At 33.4% G+C, this 21,044-nt stretch overlaps 1 protein-coding gene across 1 annotated transcript in view; it reads left to right on the forward strand.

The window, feature by feature from the left end:
* Positions 1–21,044, forward strand: part of LOC149909136 (uncharacterized) — a 53,240-nt gene that overhangs the window by 30,834 nt on the left and 1,362 nt on the right. The window contains exons 2-5 of the mRNA XM_090120238.1: positions 574–684; positions 1,078–1,249; positions 6,016–6,282; positions 6,353–6,522. Coding sequence (XP_089976364.1) covers positions 574–684; positions 1,078–1,249; positions 6,016–6,282; positions 6,353–6,522 — 720 coding nt within the window. The remainder of the gene's footprint in view (positions 1–573; positions 685–1,077; positions 1,250–6,015; positions 6,283–6,352; positions 6,523–21,044) is intronic.

Consider the following 21,044-nt stretch of genomic DNA (forward strand, 5'->3'; position numbering starts at 1 on the left):
TGGACTTATAAATTCAGTTTCATTATGATTAAAGTTTTCCACTTACTCAATATTTAAAAACTTTTCTAATAATAATCCTAATGAAATAAGCATTCAAATAAATGGATCCACCATCAAACGTATTTTACATCAAAGATACAATCTCTTCATAAATTTAATCAAAAACCCTTCATCTGTAACAGATATTATTAGAGATCGTATCTTTGAACCGTGGAGAATTTAATCTGTCACGTCTACATATTAATCTTTGTTCGCAAAGAAATGCACGCAATTTACATCTGTTATGATAACGATGGTGTATGCATATTGCACTGGAGCTATTTCACGTTGATTGCACACAATTTTAGCTTTAATTGCTATTTGAATATCAGTTACATCTTCAATTAATGTTTACTACCGTTTATAAGAATTTAAAATGAATAAAAATATATCTTCGAGTATACTTTAGCGATATGGACACTAGGAATGTTTTTAACCTTATCATTTGGATTTACTGGTTTTTACAAGTTAATCTTTTTGTTATATTATGTTGTTTTTTTAATATTATCGATACATTTTTTTTCTTTGTTGCAGATACGGCATAGATTCGGGTTGTTTGATGAAGTTTGTACATCGGGTGGAGTGCAAGTAAGGCATTGTAATTGGGTGCGATTCTTGCGAGTTTCAGAAAATTATGGACCACAGGTAAGATTTTCGGAATTTTCTATAACATTCTCGAAATAATTAAACTCCCAACCGATCATTAAATGTTTTAGAAAATCTTTTGTTGCTGTCTGTGAATGATGGGGGACTTTAATTTAATGACTAATTAAAGTCATTTTGTGTTCAATTTTGCATTAGTATTTCCTCAACTCATCAGATAGATTTTAGCCTTAACACCATTCAAATGTTTCCACCAACATTCAAAGCTGTCTAAAACCATAATTCTAACTAAAACGGTACCTCCATACATCTAACCATTTACACATTCATAACTCGTACTTTTACGCACTATCCGTTCCTCTAAATCTTTGTATGACAGCAAAAATATAGCTCCTGGATACCATCTATCATGTTTCCTATATTCTATTGTTCCAGGTGAACCTAGTCTGCACCAAGGTCAAGGGTGAGCCGGTGTACGAAGCTGTTAAAGCTATATCACCTCACACGGAGTTGGTCGTGTATTATTTACCTGAAAGGCCGGAGGAATTATTCTTTGTTAGGATGAGGAATAATTTGTACAGGCAGACGATGGATTCCATTTTGGAGGGTAAGTTTATTTTAAAAGGTATATTTTTCTATAGGTCATCATAATATAAGTCTTGAGATTTAAATAAGTGGATAACATCTCACCGTAAAAAATAAAATGAAAGTGAGAAAAATATGTCATTTGGGCTTTCTGTAGTCAAGCGTTTGTTTCTTTATCATTTATTATTTAAATTTGTTACTTTGATAAACAAATTAATCAGAACATAAGTAGGATTAGCGGTAGCTTCAAAATTAGCAATCCACCGTAATGACGCCGTGCAATACATCATGTATAAAATTGAAAATTGTATTTCATCAATAAATTATGAACAAAAACAGTTCACCGTTTCCACTGTCAGAAAGCCTCGTTCCGTACGCTCATTTACTATTTATCGAGTTAAAAATAAATATTTATAATTAATGACATCAATATTTTATGAGCCAACTCAATTAGATTAGGTGCTCGTTCATCAATCATTTTATCAGCCTTTACTCTTACGTCATATTGACTTATTTCGGTTGAATATTCTACAATCTACATACTGTTAGCAGGTGGTGATTATGTTTGAATGTGGAGAAAGTAGCTCATATCAACCGTTTACGATCGACGTAGTAATTGTAGTTCAATATTGACGATGCGTGAAAATGCTAAAATTGTTGGCAATTAACCTATTAGGGCCTGTTTATTCAGTTCTAGGTTGAGGTGTCCTAGATGTTTTACATGATATATATTTAAACTGCTTTTCGTTTTCGTTCCGTATTAATCCGTAGTCCGTACTGTATTTAGTGACCATTCCGTTGTAGGTACTGATATTTCCGCCTAGTCTTCTCTTTATATTAAGTACCTATATCAGTGTAAATTCTAAATTCGTCATTATTGTTTAATGTTGTCCTGATTACGTTCGCTTTGTATCTGATCCAAATATAGTATCAATCATGAAATTGAATGGGTGTTTTCACACCCATTCAATGCAAAAGCCAATATATTTTTATTTTATCAACAATCCAAACACTAACATGCTCGATAACCACAAATAGACCATCATTCACATTTAGCACATAAAATATTAACATTCCGACCAGCTTGTTACATTTCCTTGGCGTCGGCAAATCAAAGAATTGCTAAGTGGATGTTTTCACACGATAGTACGAATGTATTTAGATTGAGACTGTACTCCCGCGACAGATAGCGGCTTCGAATTCTAGATGATAGTTTAAAGTGGATGTGTAATGTATTTAAAAATGTATTGCCATAACAATAAGGTTCATGTTTGTTTGATAATGATTAAGCTCAATTTGCTATTGAATGGTATAGCAATTTTTAATCCAAAACTCTTATTAATTCCGATAGATCAGGACATTTAAAGGCGGAGATAGTTCAAGAGTATATTCATAAAAACTTACCTGGTGCATTCAATAAGTACCTAGCCTCATCGCCAGAGGGCGCTATTGTTTCAAAATAGGTTTACCACAGTGTAGCTCATTCTTTTTTAATTATTTTTTTAAATTTTCATTCAAATCCCTGCATTTGTTTTAATTTGACAACCTATGGAAGCGAACGTGTCGATCGGTTTTACAAAAATGGAAAAAGAGCAATATCGTTCGGTGATTCGATTCCTATTTTTGGACGGGAAAGAGCGCATCGAAATCAAAGACCGCTTGGATGCTGTGTACGGTGACTCTTCTCCATCGATAACCACCTTCAAGAATTGGTTCAACGAGTTTGCACGTGGCCCTACGTCGGTTTTTGATGAACCACGTCCAGGTGCACCAAAAACAGCTGTTACGGAGGAAAACATTTAAAAAATCCATGATCTCGTATTGACAGATCACCGATTGAAGTTTCGGGAGCTAGCTGAGACTGTAGGCATTTCAGAAGGAACAGTGCATCATATTCTTCACGAGGAACTCGGCATGAGAAAGCTGTCGGCGCGATGGGTGCCGCATTTACTCACACCGGAAAACAAGCGCAACCGTGAGTCCACATCGGAGACGTGTTTGGCGCTGTTTAAGCGGAATCCAGGGGAGTTATTAGTCGTTTTGTGACCGTCGATGAAACTTGGATTCACTGGTACACACCAGAGACCAAGGAGCAATCAAAACAATGGATCCAGACCGTGGAACGTGCTCCAAAGAAGGCGAAAACTGTAAAAACGGCTGGAAAAGTTATGGCCACCGTTTTCTGGGATTCACAAGGAGTTGTCTACATCGATTACCTCGAGAAGGGTAAACCAATTACAGGGCTTTACTATGCCGATTTATTGGGCCGATTCGACGCCGAATTAAAGAAAAAACGACCCCATCTGGGTGAGAAAAAGGTGCTGTTTCACCACGATAACGCACCGGTTCACAAGGCTGCCGTTGCCATGGCCAAATTGGTCGAATTACGCTACGAATTGCTGCCTCATCCACCGTATTCTCCAGATTTGGCCCCTGGTGACTTCTTTCTGTTTCCTAATCTGAAAAAATCCCTCGCCGGGAATAGATATGGATCAAATGAGGAGGTTATCGCTGCCACGGAGGCCTATTTTGAAGAGTTTGAGAAAACCTATTTTTCAGACGGGTTAAAAATGTTTGAGCATCGCTGGGCTAAGTGTATAGAACTAAAAGGAGACTATGTTGAAAAATAAATTGCCACTTTTCCAAAATTTTCGTATACTTTTTGTAGGCTAAGTATTTATTGACTCGTATATTTTACATGAAATGGTAGAAAAGTTTTGAGTAAGCTATTTTCCTTCATATCCTATGAATTGTTAAAAGTATCCTTCCGTTTCTAATAAAGAAATTCAACATAAACAACCAAAGCTGCGTACAACAATCAATTAATCCTAACTATACCTATGATAAATCTTATTACCGATCCTCCATAAGCTTAGAAGTGCCAGATATTCCTTATTATCAGCGGCGGCGTCTCAAAGGCAGCGTTGTCAGCATCTCAGGCCGGTAGTCGAATGTTTCGTGATTGCTTTTTTATCTCCAAAGCGCCGATCGATGACACGGTAAATGGTAGATAAATACACGCGTAACTGAAATATATTAGTAATTATGGGGAGATTGTAGCAGTGTTTGTACAGATGTATGGATTACAGTGTGAAAAGATTTTGGTTGATGTTGATTTTACCCGAGTGTTTGATAAAGTATTTTCATAGAATTCTCTTTATTATGTTAACTTTTTGGTTATTGTGTTCGGTTCTTATAAGGTTCTTATCCATAGTTTAACTATTTATTTTCGATCCAAACTTTGTTCTGAAACTGCAATATTTCAAGTAAGTATTTTAAAAATTAAAATATACTCTATTCAGACGTTTGAAACCAATTAAACTATTCTACACATACGCTTTAATTTATCGCGCGATATTTGCAAAGGTATGCGCTTTATATCTCAGTTTATTATAAGTTATGAATAAAAGCAATCGAATAATCGGATGGCTATAAACGCTTTACGAAGCGATAACGAAGCCGGCACCGTTTGCCTGAATAAAGGCAGATCCGATCGCTCGGCCTCGTATCGATAATTCGAATGCAGCTGTCGACGGAAGCACTATATCTATATAAAAACATCGCTAAAATTTAGGCCCCTTTCACATAGTGTTGAGAATTTGTTTAAAGGTCGGCAAGTTCAATGCACTTTGAATTGAATCTATTGTAGAGTTCAATATCGTGTTTGTTTTGATTTTATTGTTGAAAAAGGTGAAGGACGAATTTTGTTGACATTGCATACTTTTTATGAAATTATGCAGAAAGGAGAATAGAATAATATCGCCAAAGAGATACAATTAATAATTGTTTTATGTAAACTAATGTAATTGGCCTCAGCCTGTCGCTTCATGTCCGGTTGTAACGAAACATCTTTCCATCAATTCTAACCGACACGGACGTTCATGTTTATAAAATTATAAGGACAATAGAATTGGATGACAGTAGGCATATAAGAATTAGTAGCATACGATAGGAAAAGACGTAAAGAAAGAAATAACTAGTTCGAAGATAAATAATAGAACCATTACGCTGCGTTCAGGAATTCCTGTAAGTTTACGTATGCGTAGTTCATTAAAACATTGACAAGGAACTTTGTAGATTTTAAACACTTATCTGACAGTAACTCAGTGATATTTACAACCTCGTTACTGTTCGCTGGCAGACGCTTGCGTGTAACAGCCTTAAGTGAAAATAAATTACCCATCGACATCTGTTAACTTCCATTTAAAATATGAATAAATAGCATTTAACGCATCTGCGCAATGCCAAAGATTTTATCGATCTCTCACCGTAGAGTTTTCAACAAATCATTGCAGAGAACAATTAATTACAATATCGTATCTATGCTAGAGAAACGGCTAATTAAGCTGTTAGAACTACCGACACCGCAGAGATTAATAGCCCAATATCCATAGATTATAAGCCGAGCTCCTCCATACATAAATGAAATTTTAACTCCGGCGACAAGAAACGATACAAAAGCATAATTATTGAGCCAAGTTCCAAACAGATCGCAATAAACATAAATTGTCTAGACTTCAATACTAACATGTTTACGGTTGTCAATTAACCGGATCATTATTTTTTTTCGTCTTGATTGGAACTGAGTTTAATGGGAATATGATCTGTGTTAAGAGGGTTCCACCCACCGACTCATTTAGTTCACACTTAATATCTCTGTTTATGGAAATTTTAATTCAATGTCGATAAAAATATTCTTATCTGCGTTTCGTCGGCAATTGCACTTGCATTTTTATTTAATTATCTGAATATGTGGATCGTTATGTTAAAGGGTTACTTTAATTTCAGATTCACCGTTAGATCTATCTACTTCCCTCCTTTCTCGAATATTATTACCGATTTCACCTCCTTCGGGGCCTGAAGATGAGCACAAGTCTGTTTCTGGTGATTCTTTAACATCATCATCAGCGGGTTCTTCGAGTGAACTGTTAGATATGACCCCAAAAATCCAAAGAAGGCCAGCGAAGTCAGAGAGGGCTTTATTACCTTGTGAAGTTTGTGGAAAGGCTTTTGATAGGCCGTCATTACTAAAGAGACACATGCGAACGCACACGGGTAAGGCACGGTCTCTCTGATTATATTAAACAATAAAATATAAGTTTATTCAATTTAAATTTTATTTTAGGTGAAAAACCTCACGTATGCATGGTCTGCAATAAAGGTTTCAGCACATCAAGTAGTCTCAATACGCATAGAAGGATACATTCAGGGGAAAAGCCTCATCAGTGCCAGCATTGTGGAAAACGGTTCACGGCCAGCTCCAACTTGTACTATCACAGAATGACTCATATAAAGGTAAGGTGACATTATTACATAATATTCTAATATAGATTTCATAAGAAACATGCTTATAATGAAGAGGAAGGTGTAAATTATAGGTGTTTAATGTTTTGTTGAAATGAAACGTGGTTATTTATGTAAATGTTGTAAAGGTATGAATAAGTATAAAAGAAATAGCAGATAAATATTATAGAATAGATGAATACTGCGCGTAGATTTATTGTGATTTCGAAAGTTGTTATTATTTATTATTGGGTAATGTAAAGAACGTATACATAACACAGGTATCATGATACGATACAATACGTATTAATTATTAGGTACATCTATTACGAGCCCTATCACGGAAGCATAGACAATACAGTAATTTTATGACATTTCGTAAAAAAACTAGTTATCCTTGTTGAAACAATGGACTCCATTACAATTTTTTCTGTTATAATTCACATGCTATCGCATCCTTTTGCATTATTGTTAATTGCATTTTTTTGTAATCTGTATTGTTAAATCCGCGATGATGTGATGGTATGAATGTAATACAATTAATTGTATTGAAATGATATTTATGTAAAGTGGTGTATTGTTTAAGTCAATTATTTACACGGAATCTGATGCAGATGTTGCATAATCTATGTGTTTATATTGTGTTACGTGTACGCTAGAGGACAAATGGATGCTATGAAGCTGAAAGAACATTAATAAAATTAAATATTAATACAATGGTCAATGATAATTAATTAATTAGCTAAAGAGTTTATGAAATTGTGTAAGTTCGGGGTTTCACACTAATTATGATATTATGCGTAACTAACTCACTATGCCGCAATGCCATCACTATATATATATTTTCTTGATAAATGAATTAAACAGAGGAATTTTTTTTAAATTCGATGCAGTAGTTCCTGAGATTAGCTCGTTCAAACAGACAATCAATTAAACAAAGTTTCCAGACTTGTTATTAGGTATGTTTTGACTATTCGGAATGTTATACGTTCTTATAATATTATTATAGAAACATATTTATTCCGATGTTATATCATCAGTCATCACACAATGAAAAGCTCTTAATATTTGCGTCATAACGTTTTTCTTCATTTGATTCATGATAATTAACAATAACGAACAATCGTTGAATTTTCTTGCGTTCACTTCACATGAATAATAAATCTAAAAAAATATGCGCACAAAATTAAGAACTGCCAAAAAACGCTTTAAACAGTCGGAAAATCAAATGAAAATTATAATTAAGTTCTCATAGTCTTTGTTACGAAATCAGCGCTGATGAGGGCATTAATTATTTATTAAAGAAATGGTTTGTTTAGTTTTGGTGTATAAAAGTTATTTAATGTACATAATATTACAATACCTTATAATAAAAAGACACATTTGGCAATTTATAGGTTTATTTAAAAATAATTATTACACAACTAATATAAGTTTGTATGCTTTGCACTCACTCTGACCATAGGATTCACTTCATTCAATAAAAATATAAAATACACATTCAATTTTAATTTTGCATTAGACTACAAATAGTATTTAGGGAATGAGTAAAAAATTATAAAAAATATTTTGTTAACCACTAAAAATTGCAATAGTTTTCCCCTCCTCAAACTGTATTACGAAGACAATAACAACTTAAGTGGCAGCCCTACTTTCTTAAGGTGCACCTGTAAGGCAAGGACCCATAAATTACCGGGTCAGGTCACCGTGGGAAGCCCAATGGGCAGGCACTGTGACGATCGGTCCTTTACATAATTCTGATTGAGTTAACTATTGTGAGGGCGTACTCGATTTATTAGTGGTTGGTTAAATTGTAATGGTAATTGGGTATTTTTAAAAACAATTGATTGAAATGTTTTATTTTATTAATGTGTTGTTATTTTAATAGCACGTTTATATTTTGCATTTTAAAACAATTTAAACAACTAAAAAATGTAAATATATAAAGATAACACTCATGTTATTCCTTATTATTAACCGTATTTATTATAGGTAATCATTTTACGAAATTAAGATGTTAAATCAAAATGCAGATACCTAGGTACTGCAAACATATGGAATAAAAAAATATGAAAAAGCTCTTTTGTATACCCAAAATAAAAATATAGATTTAAATATTGGAGTACAAATCGCTATGTACCATTGCTGTTTCTTCAATCTATTCGAAAGCGGCATCTTCAAAATACCGAGAACCCCTAAACTTCGACAAATTAACAAATTCTTGGTAGCGCTAAGGTCTAAACAGCCAAAATCATATTCCCATGAAAGCAAGGAACCGTATCGTACAAGACGGTATTGAAGACGCCGTGACCACCGAACCGTGGTTTCACACGCTCGTGTGTGAACCGCATGAGATGACCAAACTTATATAAGTGCATATAAATATCATTTATGGAACTTTTTGTCAGAAATGTCTGGTTTCAAATCCTAGATATTATAATAAGATTATACTTCCACGTGTAAATATTTTTTTCTGTAGAAGATGAAACAGCAAAAAGATGCATGACTTAACTCGAAGGAGTTTTATTGATATGTATAAATGTATAAATATCATTATAAAAATTAAGGATTTTTTTGTCAGAATTGTCTGGTTTTCGCAGTGAGACATAATAAGATATAAAACTTCCACGAGTAGATATATATTTTCAGAATATAGAGGAATTACAATATGCCTTAACTCAAAGAAGTTTTGCTTATATTATCACTCTATACATTAGAATCCCAGAGGCAATTACGTGTATAATTTACTTCTCATAACCAAACATCACACAGAACTTAGCCAAATGAAACCACACTATATACGCACTTACTTCATAATGGGCTCCCAGTTTATCCGAAGCTGATTGATCAAAGCTGGAAGGATCTTTCAGCTGTCATTCGGACAGTATTGGCCAGATCCATTGAGAGGCCGGATAATAAAGCATTGCACAATGATGCCGATGCACAATACATGTTTCTGATTTATAAAGGAGCGAAAGCACTTATTCATTGCTGGTAAGGGCCCTACAGGATTTATGGGGAAGTAGATGTGAATATAACTTAAGGAATGGTCATTTTACGCGTCAATACTCTATTCTTTACTTCAATATACCTATACCTATTTGTTGATGATGTTGATATTAAACATTGCGCTGTGAGCAGATAATTTCTACTATAATTATTGTACTAAATGAATAGTTTATCTGATGGATGAAGTTTACTAGGCATCGTTTTTGAGTCTAAAAAAGGTTCGTACTACAAGTGAGAGGTGTTCAATTGTAGCAACGACTCTAAATAAATGAATTAAACATTTTGCTAAACATTAAAAATATATCACTGGTTACATCCTTGATTACCAATAAGGTAAATGTGCTTGGTGCATTAGTCAAATATCCATCTCATATGCAAATACAGACTTTGATTGATGAATTGAACTTTATTGGTGGCTAAAATGTTATCCTTGACTTTTATATTTGCGTAATATGCGTAAAATGTAGCAGCAATTAAGATTACCTACCAGAATTGGTGCACCACTTTCACGGCAAAGGCTTATTTTGTAATCTAGTAAATTATGTGTTAAATTCACAGTTATGTTCAGCTTTTTTAATCATCACTGAATGATGTGTTCTGCTACCAATAATTAACTAAAGTTCTTTAAAGCATTTTTTACATTATTATCGACCCAGTTAGTTATTTTGCATTTTTACCTACGTACTTATAACATGTTGTTTTTCATAGTTTTAATGAAGAAATAAGTCGATCCATTTTCTCCCATTTTAACCGATAGAAACAAAATGATTCCCAAGTGCAAATTCAATTTCATACCCATTACAGCTAGCTATTGTTTGCATACCGTTTTGCATGCTTGACAGCAATTGATCGTGCCGTGACGTGTGACACTCTCCTCGTTAGTCCCAATTGTCGTGACGTGACGTGACATCCGTCACCACGATGACTGCGAGATTTTAGAATTTGCAATGCATGTTAGAAATGCTATGTGGTTACACATTTACAGAGTAAATGGTGCCGTAAGCAATCCAAAATTAAAGAATATGGAGAATAAAGATAATTATTAAATGTTAAACACAATTAAGCACTAGTCAATAAAAAGTATTATTAGTGATAGACACATTTTCACTGCGGTTATTTATATAATTTATATAATAGTTATTTATATAAGTATGTATAAACTCTTTTCCTTCCAAAGAAAACACCTTTGGTATATTTAATTGTCTCCTGTTGTAAAGAAATACATAATATTTGATCAGAATCGAAATAACTCTTTATAAGCACAAAACTAACGAATTAGTGCCCCTATAAAGGGCAGGTGTAAAGCCGACCCAACAGCACATGAGTAGAAAGACGGCTTTCTACTCATGTGCCAACAGCAATAATTCTTAAAAACGTATTTTATACATTTCTTAAAAAACTTCGATAATGTATACAATAATACAATTCATATTCAAATTGTTGTAAAATAGTCACACTTTTTTAAGTTGGTTGAATACACTAAAATACTTATAAGGATCGTACCTACTAATAAAAGTAACAAAATGAATTTTTAAAGTTCCCAGTAATCTTCTGGAATCAATTTCAATAAAAATATAAAAAAATAATAATATCAAGTATGAAGATGATCTATAAAATGGATTGCGCTATGTTTACGTGAGCGCGATGTCCCCCGAACCACGTTGCGACGTTAAATACCTAAATTTGAGTAACGCAGATTTGTGACAGCGTCCTTAATAGCTGGGTAACAATATGGCGCCGGACGTTGTCCTTTTGTACCGTAAATATAATGATTGACATAAAATTTAATTGTTTTAATCAAAGCCAACATTTTCAACTACACGCGATACCTATAGTCTCACCGATAAATAATCCTTATTTTTAATGAGTTGACATGTTAGAGAGTAGACATGGCTGTTATGACTTATGCAAGATCTAGGCTTTCCATAAAACACTTCTAATTTTTACGGTAAGTATACTTTTATACGCTTTAATTTAAAATTGCAAAATTTTACTGCAAATACATAACAGATTCTATCCAAAAGATATTAACAATAATAGCCCCGAAATACTATAATATTGTAATAATATGTCTCGATTCCCATTTCACAGACTTATAAACTCAAGTTTAATCATTCTCATTAACTTCAACATGTACTAATAAAACGATGAAATGCAATTGGATAACAAATTAAAACAGCTACTAAGTCAATCAAAGGTCGGTACAGATCTTGTTAATTTCGGAGCCAAAGATAAATAATAATTCAATCCAAGTTTATATTACACCCAATCAACGAATTAACGTTTGTATAATAAACTCATTATGGAGTAAGAGCTGGTGAATGTTATGTATACGATGAAAAAGCAATAACTTGTAAAAATGCAATTTGAATTTATTTAACACGAGCAATTATAGTTTGTTTCAATAATTACTATGTTTTTATTAAATTATAATCAATAGTTAGCACTCAACATTAAATTGTAATAAACACATCTTAGATACATACTAGAAAACGTGCAGAATAATCAGTATTCAGTTCCATATTTCAAGCACATTACACGTCTTACTCTATCCTTAGCGTAGGTAGGCCATAGCATATATATTTTAAATACTCTATTAATGGAATTTAAATCTCTTTCAATCATGCTGTCTACTAATTTCAAACACGTTGTCAAAAACTATGGACTCACAGACATGTATATTTAAGGACTATTCTCTAGCACGTAATTTTAACTACTATATAAACATGACACTCAAAACGTCTCCATCTCTTACGCCAACTTGTCATACCTCCAAATAATGATTGTACGTAACAAGTCGTCGAAAGTTTACCCGGCCAATAAATTTGATTGCCTTCCGGTTGTAGATATGTCCACTTAATTCGCTCAATTTCGTCGGAAATCTATTTAAAAACGTCACTCCCATAAATATTTCATCTACATAACATATCCGTTGTTGTAATTAGCTGGTAGCCATTTCATAGAGATAAACTGTGCCCCGCGGTTTTTCTTAGAGATAAAAGTTTGGTGAAAGAACTAGTTACGCATAATTGAAGTTATCTATTATTATCAATTAATTAAATTAACTGTTTATTTGTGTATTTGACTGATTTTCCTCACATTGTTTGGTTGCAAATTTTCTATTTTATGTTTCTCTATTTCAAGTTTTAATTACTTTACAAAAATATATCTAAGGCTGTCTTGAATAATATCAAAATTGATAGTAAAATTACATTTGAATTAATTATAATTAGAATAGAACATTTGAACTAATTTGAAATTTTATTCTCTTAGAAAATCTTATTTAAAATGTCCACAAAAATTGTAGGTATGGAATTGCTATAAACAAGCAGTTACATAAACTGTTACTGTATATTTATTTGTATAAACAATAATAAAGATAAAAATCCTACCTGCAAACTGAATCAAAAACCAGCAATCCCTTAATCATAACAAAAACAATACCATATATATTTTCAAAGAAGTTCCCTTGAATTGTTTACGGTCCAACGAATAATATATGAGACTCTTGAAAGCTATAGTTGCGCAAGATTTGCTGCTTTTACTTAGAAATTCTAAGTTCACTGCGTGTAAATATGCACTATTTATTACTTGGGTCAGTAACTTAAGCCATTCATGTATTGAACATTTATTTAATTTATATGTGCTTATTTGATATTATCAGTAACCTACTTACTTTTTTTTTAATTTCTATACGTATTATAATACAGTGGTTCGTTTTAATGTTACGCTTCTGTCATGATTTCGTATTACAATACAGATCGATGATTTTATTTCAGTTAAACGATATAGTTATTAATAAAATTGAATATAATATAGTCCAAAAATAATTGAACCTATTATATAGAAGCCACAGAACTCATACGAATAGTAGAACGTTTTTTAATACTGCTACTTATAATAATAATCTACACTAATATTATAAAGACGAAAACTTTGTTTGTTTGTTTGTTTGTTTTATTGTAATGAATAGGCTCATAAACTACTGGACTGATTTTAAAAATTCTTTCACCATTCGAAAGCTACATTATCCACGAGTAACATAGGCTAGGTTTTATCCCGGAAATCCCACGGGAACGGGAACTATGCGGGTTTTTCTTTGAAAACGCGGGCGAAGCCGCAGGCGGAAAGCTAGTAACTAATAAGCTTGAATCCAATGAGTCTCTCTTACATAACTCCACGCCTATCAATGTTAATTCTATATTACAAAACATAATATTGTTTCTTTTAATTTAGTAGTTTCATAAACAATTGACGTGTCGCGTGCTCATGTACATAATAACGGCGGAGGCACACGATGCGTTGCGGCGCCGCACCGCAAAGATTTCACCGTGTCAGTGGGCACACGAGCGGTGCGGCGCCGTAACGTTGTTATGTCGCAGCGGCGTCGTAGCAGCGTTGGACAGTCAGTCCTTCCTTGTGACGCAAAACAACTGAGCGGTGCCGCTCCGGCGTCGCACCGCATTCACCCCTCCCCGCCTCGTCTCGGTGGTTGCAAGTCCGGTGCGGCGCCGGAGCGCATCGTGTGACATGCCACAGATATTTCTATGTAAGACGACGCAGCGACACCGCTCCGGCGCCGCACCGCCGCCGCAACGCATCGTGTGCCCCCGCCGTAACGCAATATGATTTGCACATAATGTATATTTTGTATCGCAATCACTTCTTTTTAATCAACTGCGAGGTACTATGAAAATTATGTTAGGGTGTGCACACATCTGTCCGTTACGTATATATATTTTTTATACTCACATTAAATTGATTTATAAAAGGTGTGTTTTTTCTTTCTGTATATTATTATGTAAATCCATGCTACAGTTTAAATTTGTGGACAGAGAGAATATATTCCTGAGAAATTATTCACGTTTTAAAAATGTATGTAGCTGTATTACATCAGTTCAACAATAACTTAACTAAAATATCGATTTTTATGAATTGTACAATCCGAATAAATTGCTATGTATACATAGCAGTTTGTGTAAAGATTTTTTTTAACAAAATTGCTACTCAAATTCAATTTATTGCGTCACAACCCATACCTACTTTGGCATCTCTCATTAGCCACTTAATTTATAATAGCATTTACATTTATTTTAGTTTCTACCTCAATTATAGTATTATTTTTTACCATGCCAAGTGTGTGTAGACCCTAACAAGTGCGTGTAGATAATATAATTTTCCGCTTTGATCAAGTGCGTCACATTTAGGTATGTCTACAACAAAGATAAATAGTAAATACGTTGTGATTATTTTTGCTTCCTTATGTTGAAAGTTTTCTCTTAAAATATTCTTTAGTTTATAATTATTTATCAACCACAGGTTCACAATTCGACTACATTTTTTTGTTTGTTACTTCAGAACTCTCGAATGGGTGAAACGATTGTGATAATTTTTTTTTATTGGAATGCTCCTCCCATGTGGTTATTTAAATTTCGTGTACTTCTGACAATTTGAAGGAAGTTCAGTTTTTAGTTAAAAATAATTATTAAGTACATCAATATAATATTATTCAAGTTAAATACATGTCGTAAAGATAACAAAGATGCAATGAATTTTGAACGAGATTATTTGAGGATTCACAGTCAATGACTACGTAATTTGCGGGATACTAATAATGATTTATTACAACAGATATCTTTTTATATTTCCTAATATTTGGAATTAATTAGATCCATAAACTTTATCTTTTTATAAAATTTAACAATGTTGATTATTGATTACATAAAAGTTACAACAATGAGTATTGAGCATATTATAAAGACTAGGAAAGGCTATTTAATATTCAAGGTAAATAAAATTAAATATAACATGTATACTGAATTGATTTTAACGAAGTCATAAATTATGAGAGCGGCATGATGAAATGAATTAAATCGTGTAAGTACCATCTTTCTTATGTGACAACCGGATTAAAGCTATTAATAAGTACATGCAAAAGTGATCATTGTACCATAGAACATAGAGATTAATTTTGTATTGACTAATTGCGGCACCTTATCAATAAACCCATGTCATGATTGTGTCACCTTCGGATGCCATCGAAATGTTAACTATCTATTTGTAATGATTTATTGGTTCCATATAATTTGCGGCTTCTTTACTATTATTGATATACTAAAAACACATTAATATGCCATTCTCTTCACTTTTACTAGTAATGGCCCTAAAAACATTATATAGATCATAATATTAAATACACAACTACATTAGCATTATTTATTGATACGTGATGTAAGTGTAATATGCAAGAAGCTTGAATCAATGTAGCGATGTTCAAAACTAATAAATATTCATACGATTATGATGGATATTGGTTGACGATTAGCACGTCCTGGCTATCCATCTGATACTTCCTTGATTATCTTGATAATATATAAAGCAGTGAATAAGGATATAGGAATAGAGGTTTTGAACTTATTCTAAATCATTAACAGCATAATTTCTTCAATTTACGACATTTACGTGCGATCTTGTCGAACACTGAACGGCAAGTGAAGCGCAAAATATAATAACCGACCTTATAAACAAAATAGAATGGTCAATTTTTATTGTACCCTTAAATAAAGATTTTGCAGGGAATTTGAAAAAAAAAACATGCATAAAATTTTGACAATTTTTGGAAAAAGCAATTCTTTTCCTTTAGCGTAACAAAATAAATCAAACTTGAATTCTCCTTCGGCGCAAGATGGAAGATCTCAATTGCAAAAATCTTTTTAACGTTTAAATAAAACAGTGTCGTGTAGTTGAACACAATAAAAGCGTAAAGGTGTGTACGTTATCAGCTCCTGTCTGCCGTAATCAGCACTTGATTGGGGTAACAAGGTTCGGGTGCTATGTACCCGCCTTCATTAAATGTGTCGCTTTTTGTACCGTAAAATTGTTCAACATAATGCTTTACCAGTTATTTTACTCTGTATAACATTCAATTACACACTGTAGAAATTTTGCACTTTAATCGAAGTAATTATTGAACTTTTGTCTGAAATTTATCGATAGTTATGCTGATGATTATCGAAGCTACTGATTTCCTTACTAGTTTGTAGCTAAATGAAGTAGGTAGAGTTAAAAGACGATTTAAAGAAAAGAGCATAATGTATAAGCTTGCTTAAAACTCAATCGTACTAAGCCTTAACAAGGTAACAAATGAAAATCTGTAACAAAACCAAAATGCCATCAATGGATAACTATTTTCTAAAGTAACTAGCGTATTGTAACCGAGAATTCTTGAATCAAACTACAACACACATACAGACATGTCTTAACAAATCACCTACATCGTATATTCAATAGAAAAATAAGTCGCGTAGCATTTTCCAGTCAATCGTCGCCGCTATCGATACATTATGAGGTCCCAATTAATATGCCTTGTCTTAGCCAAGACCGACACATATTGATTAATCGAACTCCGATAATTGGGCGTCGCTTAATTAATCGCGTAGGTTTCTATTAGGGACATCTTTATTTATGAGAACTTCCTTATAAGAAAGAACGACTATTATTGACACTAACGTATGAGCTTTCAAATGGAAGGTTCTAGGCTCTGTGATAAGTGAAACAATCGAGACGATACGTTCTACTTTATTATGGACTGGATAACGTTGGGTTGTTACTAAGGTTCCTGGTAATTGGTGTAAAATATTATGTTTCATATTTAACGAGATAGACGGCTTCGTATTTCGACAGCCTTTTGTTGATATTCGACGGTATATTTTGGTAAGGAAATTCTTCATTGAGTGATAATTATTATCTTTGACCGTGACTAAGCTCGTTAAAACATTCTCGTTACCAATTAAACAATCTAATTTTAAATAACACTTTTACGTAATATTTAGAAAAGAGAGATGCTAACTCAATTAAAATATCCCACATTCCATAATTTATGGTACATATCGTGAATTCCGAGATGTAAAGGAGCCTGAAATAACATACGCCCCTAACGAGGACACCGAAATCTAATAGGTCCTGCACGCACGTTACGGGTATCGATTTATTTACTTAAATTAAGCGAGGTGCATCCCATTTGCATACGATTTCCATAACGCGGGCCGGTATCAGTTGGCCATACGTCACTGTAGAGATACCGCGAATGGATCGTGATCGAATCGGCGGAACACGGGATACGAATTCATATTATTCTTTATTATATTGTGCGTGAATTTTTTTGGAAAATTAATTGAAGAGTTTGCTTTGTGTGAATGATTTTGTGAAGGCTAAGAATCTTGTTTCGGGTGAGAAAGTAAAATTTGAATAGGACGTCTTGCACCAGATTCCACAGGATAAACCTAAAATATCCCACTTATGCTTAAAACATCATACTGCATTTGAAATTGACTTTAGATTTATTGGCTTGCAGATAAAAATGTATCGTATCCCACAAAATTTCCATCCCTATCTCGTTAATATCAGATTCCAGCGAGGAGTCATCACTTTTCATTATCCACCGCTTGAGACCAGTTTTTATCCCACCGTGATTTATCCAACGGAAATTGTCAGACAACTAATGGCTCTTTGTTTATTGATTTATATATCGCAATATTCGGTAGCGGAGAAGATCGAAATAATATTGGTACTCCTTTTTTGGGCCACTGATTGAGCCACTGGATAACCCGGCCAATTTAAAAAGCCACTTCACACTCGGAGCGCTATCTCGATTCGGACACTTTTAAATTAGTCGCGTTTTATAAATTACACATTTTGTGGGTGTGAACTGGGCGGCTGAGCGAAAATTGAATGGGAGGTACTAGAAAAAATTTGGAATGCGTATAGGTATAACTTGATTATAGATGTAATTATGATCACAGGAAATAAGAAAGCTGTTTTTGGGATGTGACCGTTAATTGCTTTGAACGGTAAATTGGTGCTAATAAAAAGCACATGGCTAATTGCTTTATTATATACGACCTTTTGGTGATTGAAGTAATTATACGCTGCACGTAAATATAATGAAATGAGAGTAAGAAAGCAATGTGTCACTATGGTATATTACTAACGATATAAATAACTATTTAAGGTATGAATATCATATTAAATTAATATGGTGATGGATGCAAAAAATATAGATGCGCAAATTGACCATATCGGGAACACAATAGCACAATATTATTACGAAACGTCTTTGGCATTCAGCGAAATTTTATTATGATATTATCATTTTCTTGCATTCTCGAAAGACAAATTAACATTTTGAATATGGCGGCTTTATAAATTTTGATGGTGTCCTTTGAATTTAAATTACAATGATAGAAAAAATATTAAAATATCTAAGAACGAAATAGTTAAGTGATAAAATATATGAAAATGATACCTTATTTTTATTCCTGGCCTTTTAAAATTTTTGGAACTCGTCATACAATTTTATTCTACTAAGAGCACAATACTTTTAAAACAGAAGCATTAACACAATGGGACATGTAAAGCTAGTGATGTGTAAATAATGATGCGGTTTATCCAATTCGTTCTGTCCGTGACCACTGTTCTACATTATGGGCCATCAGTGGCACGCTTCGGTACATTTCATTAAAATACTTCGAATTTTGTTTATTTTTAACTTAAGACTTTACTGAATGCAAGGGAATAAATGTGATGCATAAGGCTCCTGCTTTCATATTTCTTGTTTCCAGTAACATTTTGATTATCCAGGGTTGTACCCTAATGTATCTTTTCTGACACGTGTGCTCGGCACACACAATCTTTTTTTTTTTAATGCCATATGTTTTTTGGTTAGCTACATTCTGCACTACACAATAATCCATATAAGCTAATTCATGTCTTTGTTTAAGAATATAAGCAGAACTATCTCCGACAATGCTTCTTAATGCAAAAAATAATGATATGCATAACACTTTGCGTCATTAAGCAAAGCAAAACTAGAATACTCCGCTGACTGGTGTTAGGGTTGCCACAATAAAAAATTAGACATCAGAAACCGTATGTATTAAACCGTATGTATGGTACATTCAGCTAGTATATCTACTAGCTGAATGTACCATACATACGGTTTAATTTATTATCAAATTGTTAATAAAAATCTAAGTATCTATTTTTTGAACAATGACTATGAATTACTTAAATCAGTATCGTTACATAGAATGTAAGATTTCTTGCATCCTCACTCTCGTCTCCTTTTTATCTCAATACTTGCACTGATATTCTGAAACGTCTCTTTGAAAGCATATTAATATTTCTAAAACACTTTTTTTCATTATCTTATTCATTTATATTTTAACTTTACTGTTGTGGCAGCCCTACGCCTTTCATTATAAATTCATTTGCACGCGGCGATATGCACCGTCATGAGTTTGATTATATTGGAGATGATGATGATTATTAGCCGTTTTATTGTCTTCCAACATTGATTTTGTTTTCTTTTTGTGGTCATTATTGTCTTAGCTGCCACGGTTGATGTTCTCGTGATGTTCGTTTTAACTAGGGAATGCAATCCCGATCCCGCGGGATCCCGATCTCGCGAGATCTCGTGTAATTTTTCGGGATCAATCCCGACGCATTATATGACGAGATCCCGTTCGAGATTGACGGGATTGGGCGGCAGTGGTCAGCGACGCAACACACAACCACTCGGGGCGCAAGCGGCTTCTAAAAGTCCTTTTGCACGTATATCCACGTCCACGAGCTTAGACAAATTAGAATCTACCATTAAAAAAGAAATGGATTTGTTTGAGTGTGGAGGAACAAGGGGGCGATTTTTGCAGTTTGCATACAGGGTGTAATCGTGTGCACAGGCGATTATTCCATAACTATTATAGATATCAAAAACTTTAAACTGATATTGAAAGTACTATACCTAATGAGTAAAATGACAATAAGAACTTTTTTAAAGTAAAACGAGAAATATCCAAAAATGTTACATGAAACGCTCCCATACATTTGATTTCCCATTTCGAACATTTGCTTTGAATACATGTTGTATTCAAAGCAAATGTTCGAAATGGCATCCTCGATATGGAATACCATTGTACAGTTACTCTATTTACAGTTTCTGAATGAACTTTCATTAAAATTAGCGAAGTAATTAAAGCAAAAAAATCAAAATCAAATAAAAAAGCAAAACCTTTCATATTAAATGTATGAAATAGTCATATTTCATACTAAATATATGGGAGCGTTTCAAGCGACATTTTTGGATATTTCTCGTTTTATTTATAAAAAGTTAATAATGTCATTTTACTCGTTAGGTAAAGGGCTTGCGATATCAGTTTAAAGTTTTTTGAAATCTGCAATAGTTACGGAATAATCGCCTGTGCACACTTAACGATTACACCCTGTATAATTGCTTCGCCAGTGGCGAATCGCCACGCTGTTGCCAACCAGCGTTGAGTCGCAGAGGGCATTCTCAGCAGCGGGGTACATTGCAACGGACATTAGATGCCGTTTAGCAGATGAAACTATTAATACCCTTTGTTTTTTAAGGAGTCATTTAACATTTTCAAAATCACTTTTTTTCCTAATTTCCTTGAAATAAGCTTATTGTTTTGATTACCTAATTTATCTTCGTTAATTTCTTTACA

Source organism: Colias eurytheme, chromosome 4 (genome assembly GCF_061535395.1).
Source record: "Colias eurytheme isolate Ceu_HAF_F1 chromosome 4, ilColEury1 Martin Lab GWU primary, whole genome shotgun sequence".
NCBI classification, from domain to species: domain Eukaryota; kingdom Metazoa; phylum Arthropoda; class Insecta; order Lepidoptera; family Pieridae; genus Colias; species Colias eurytheme.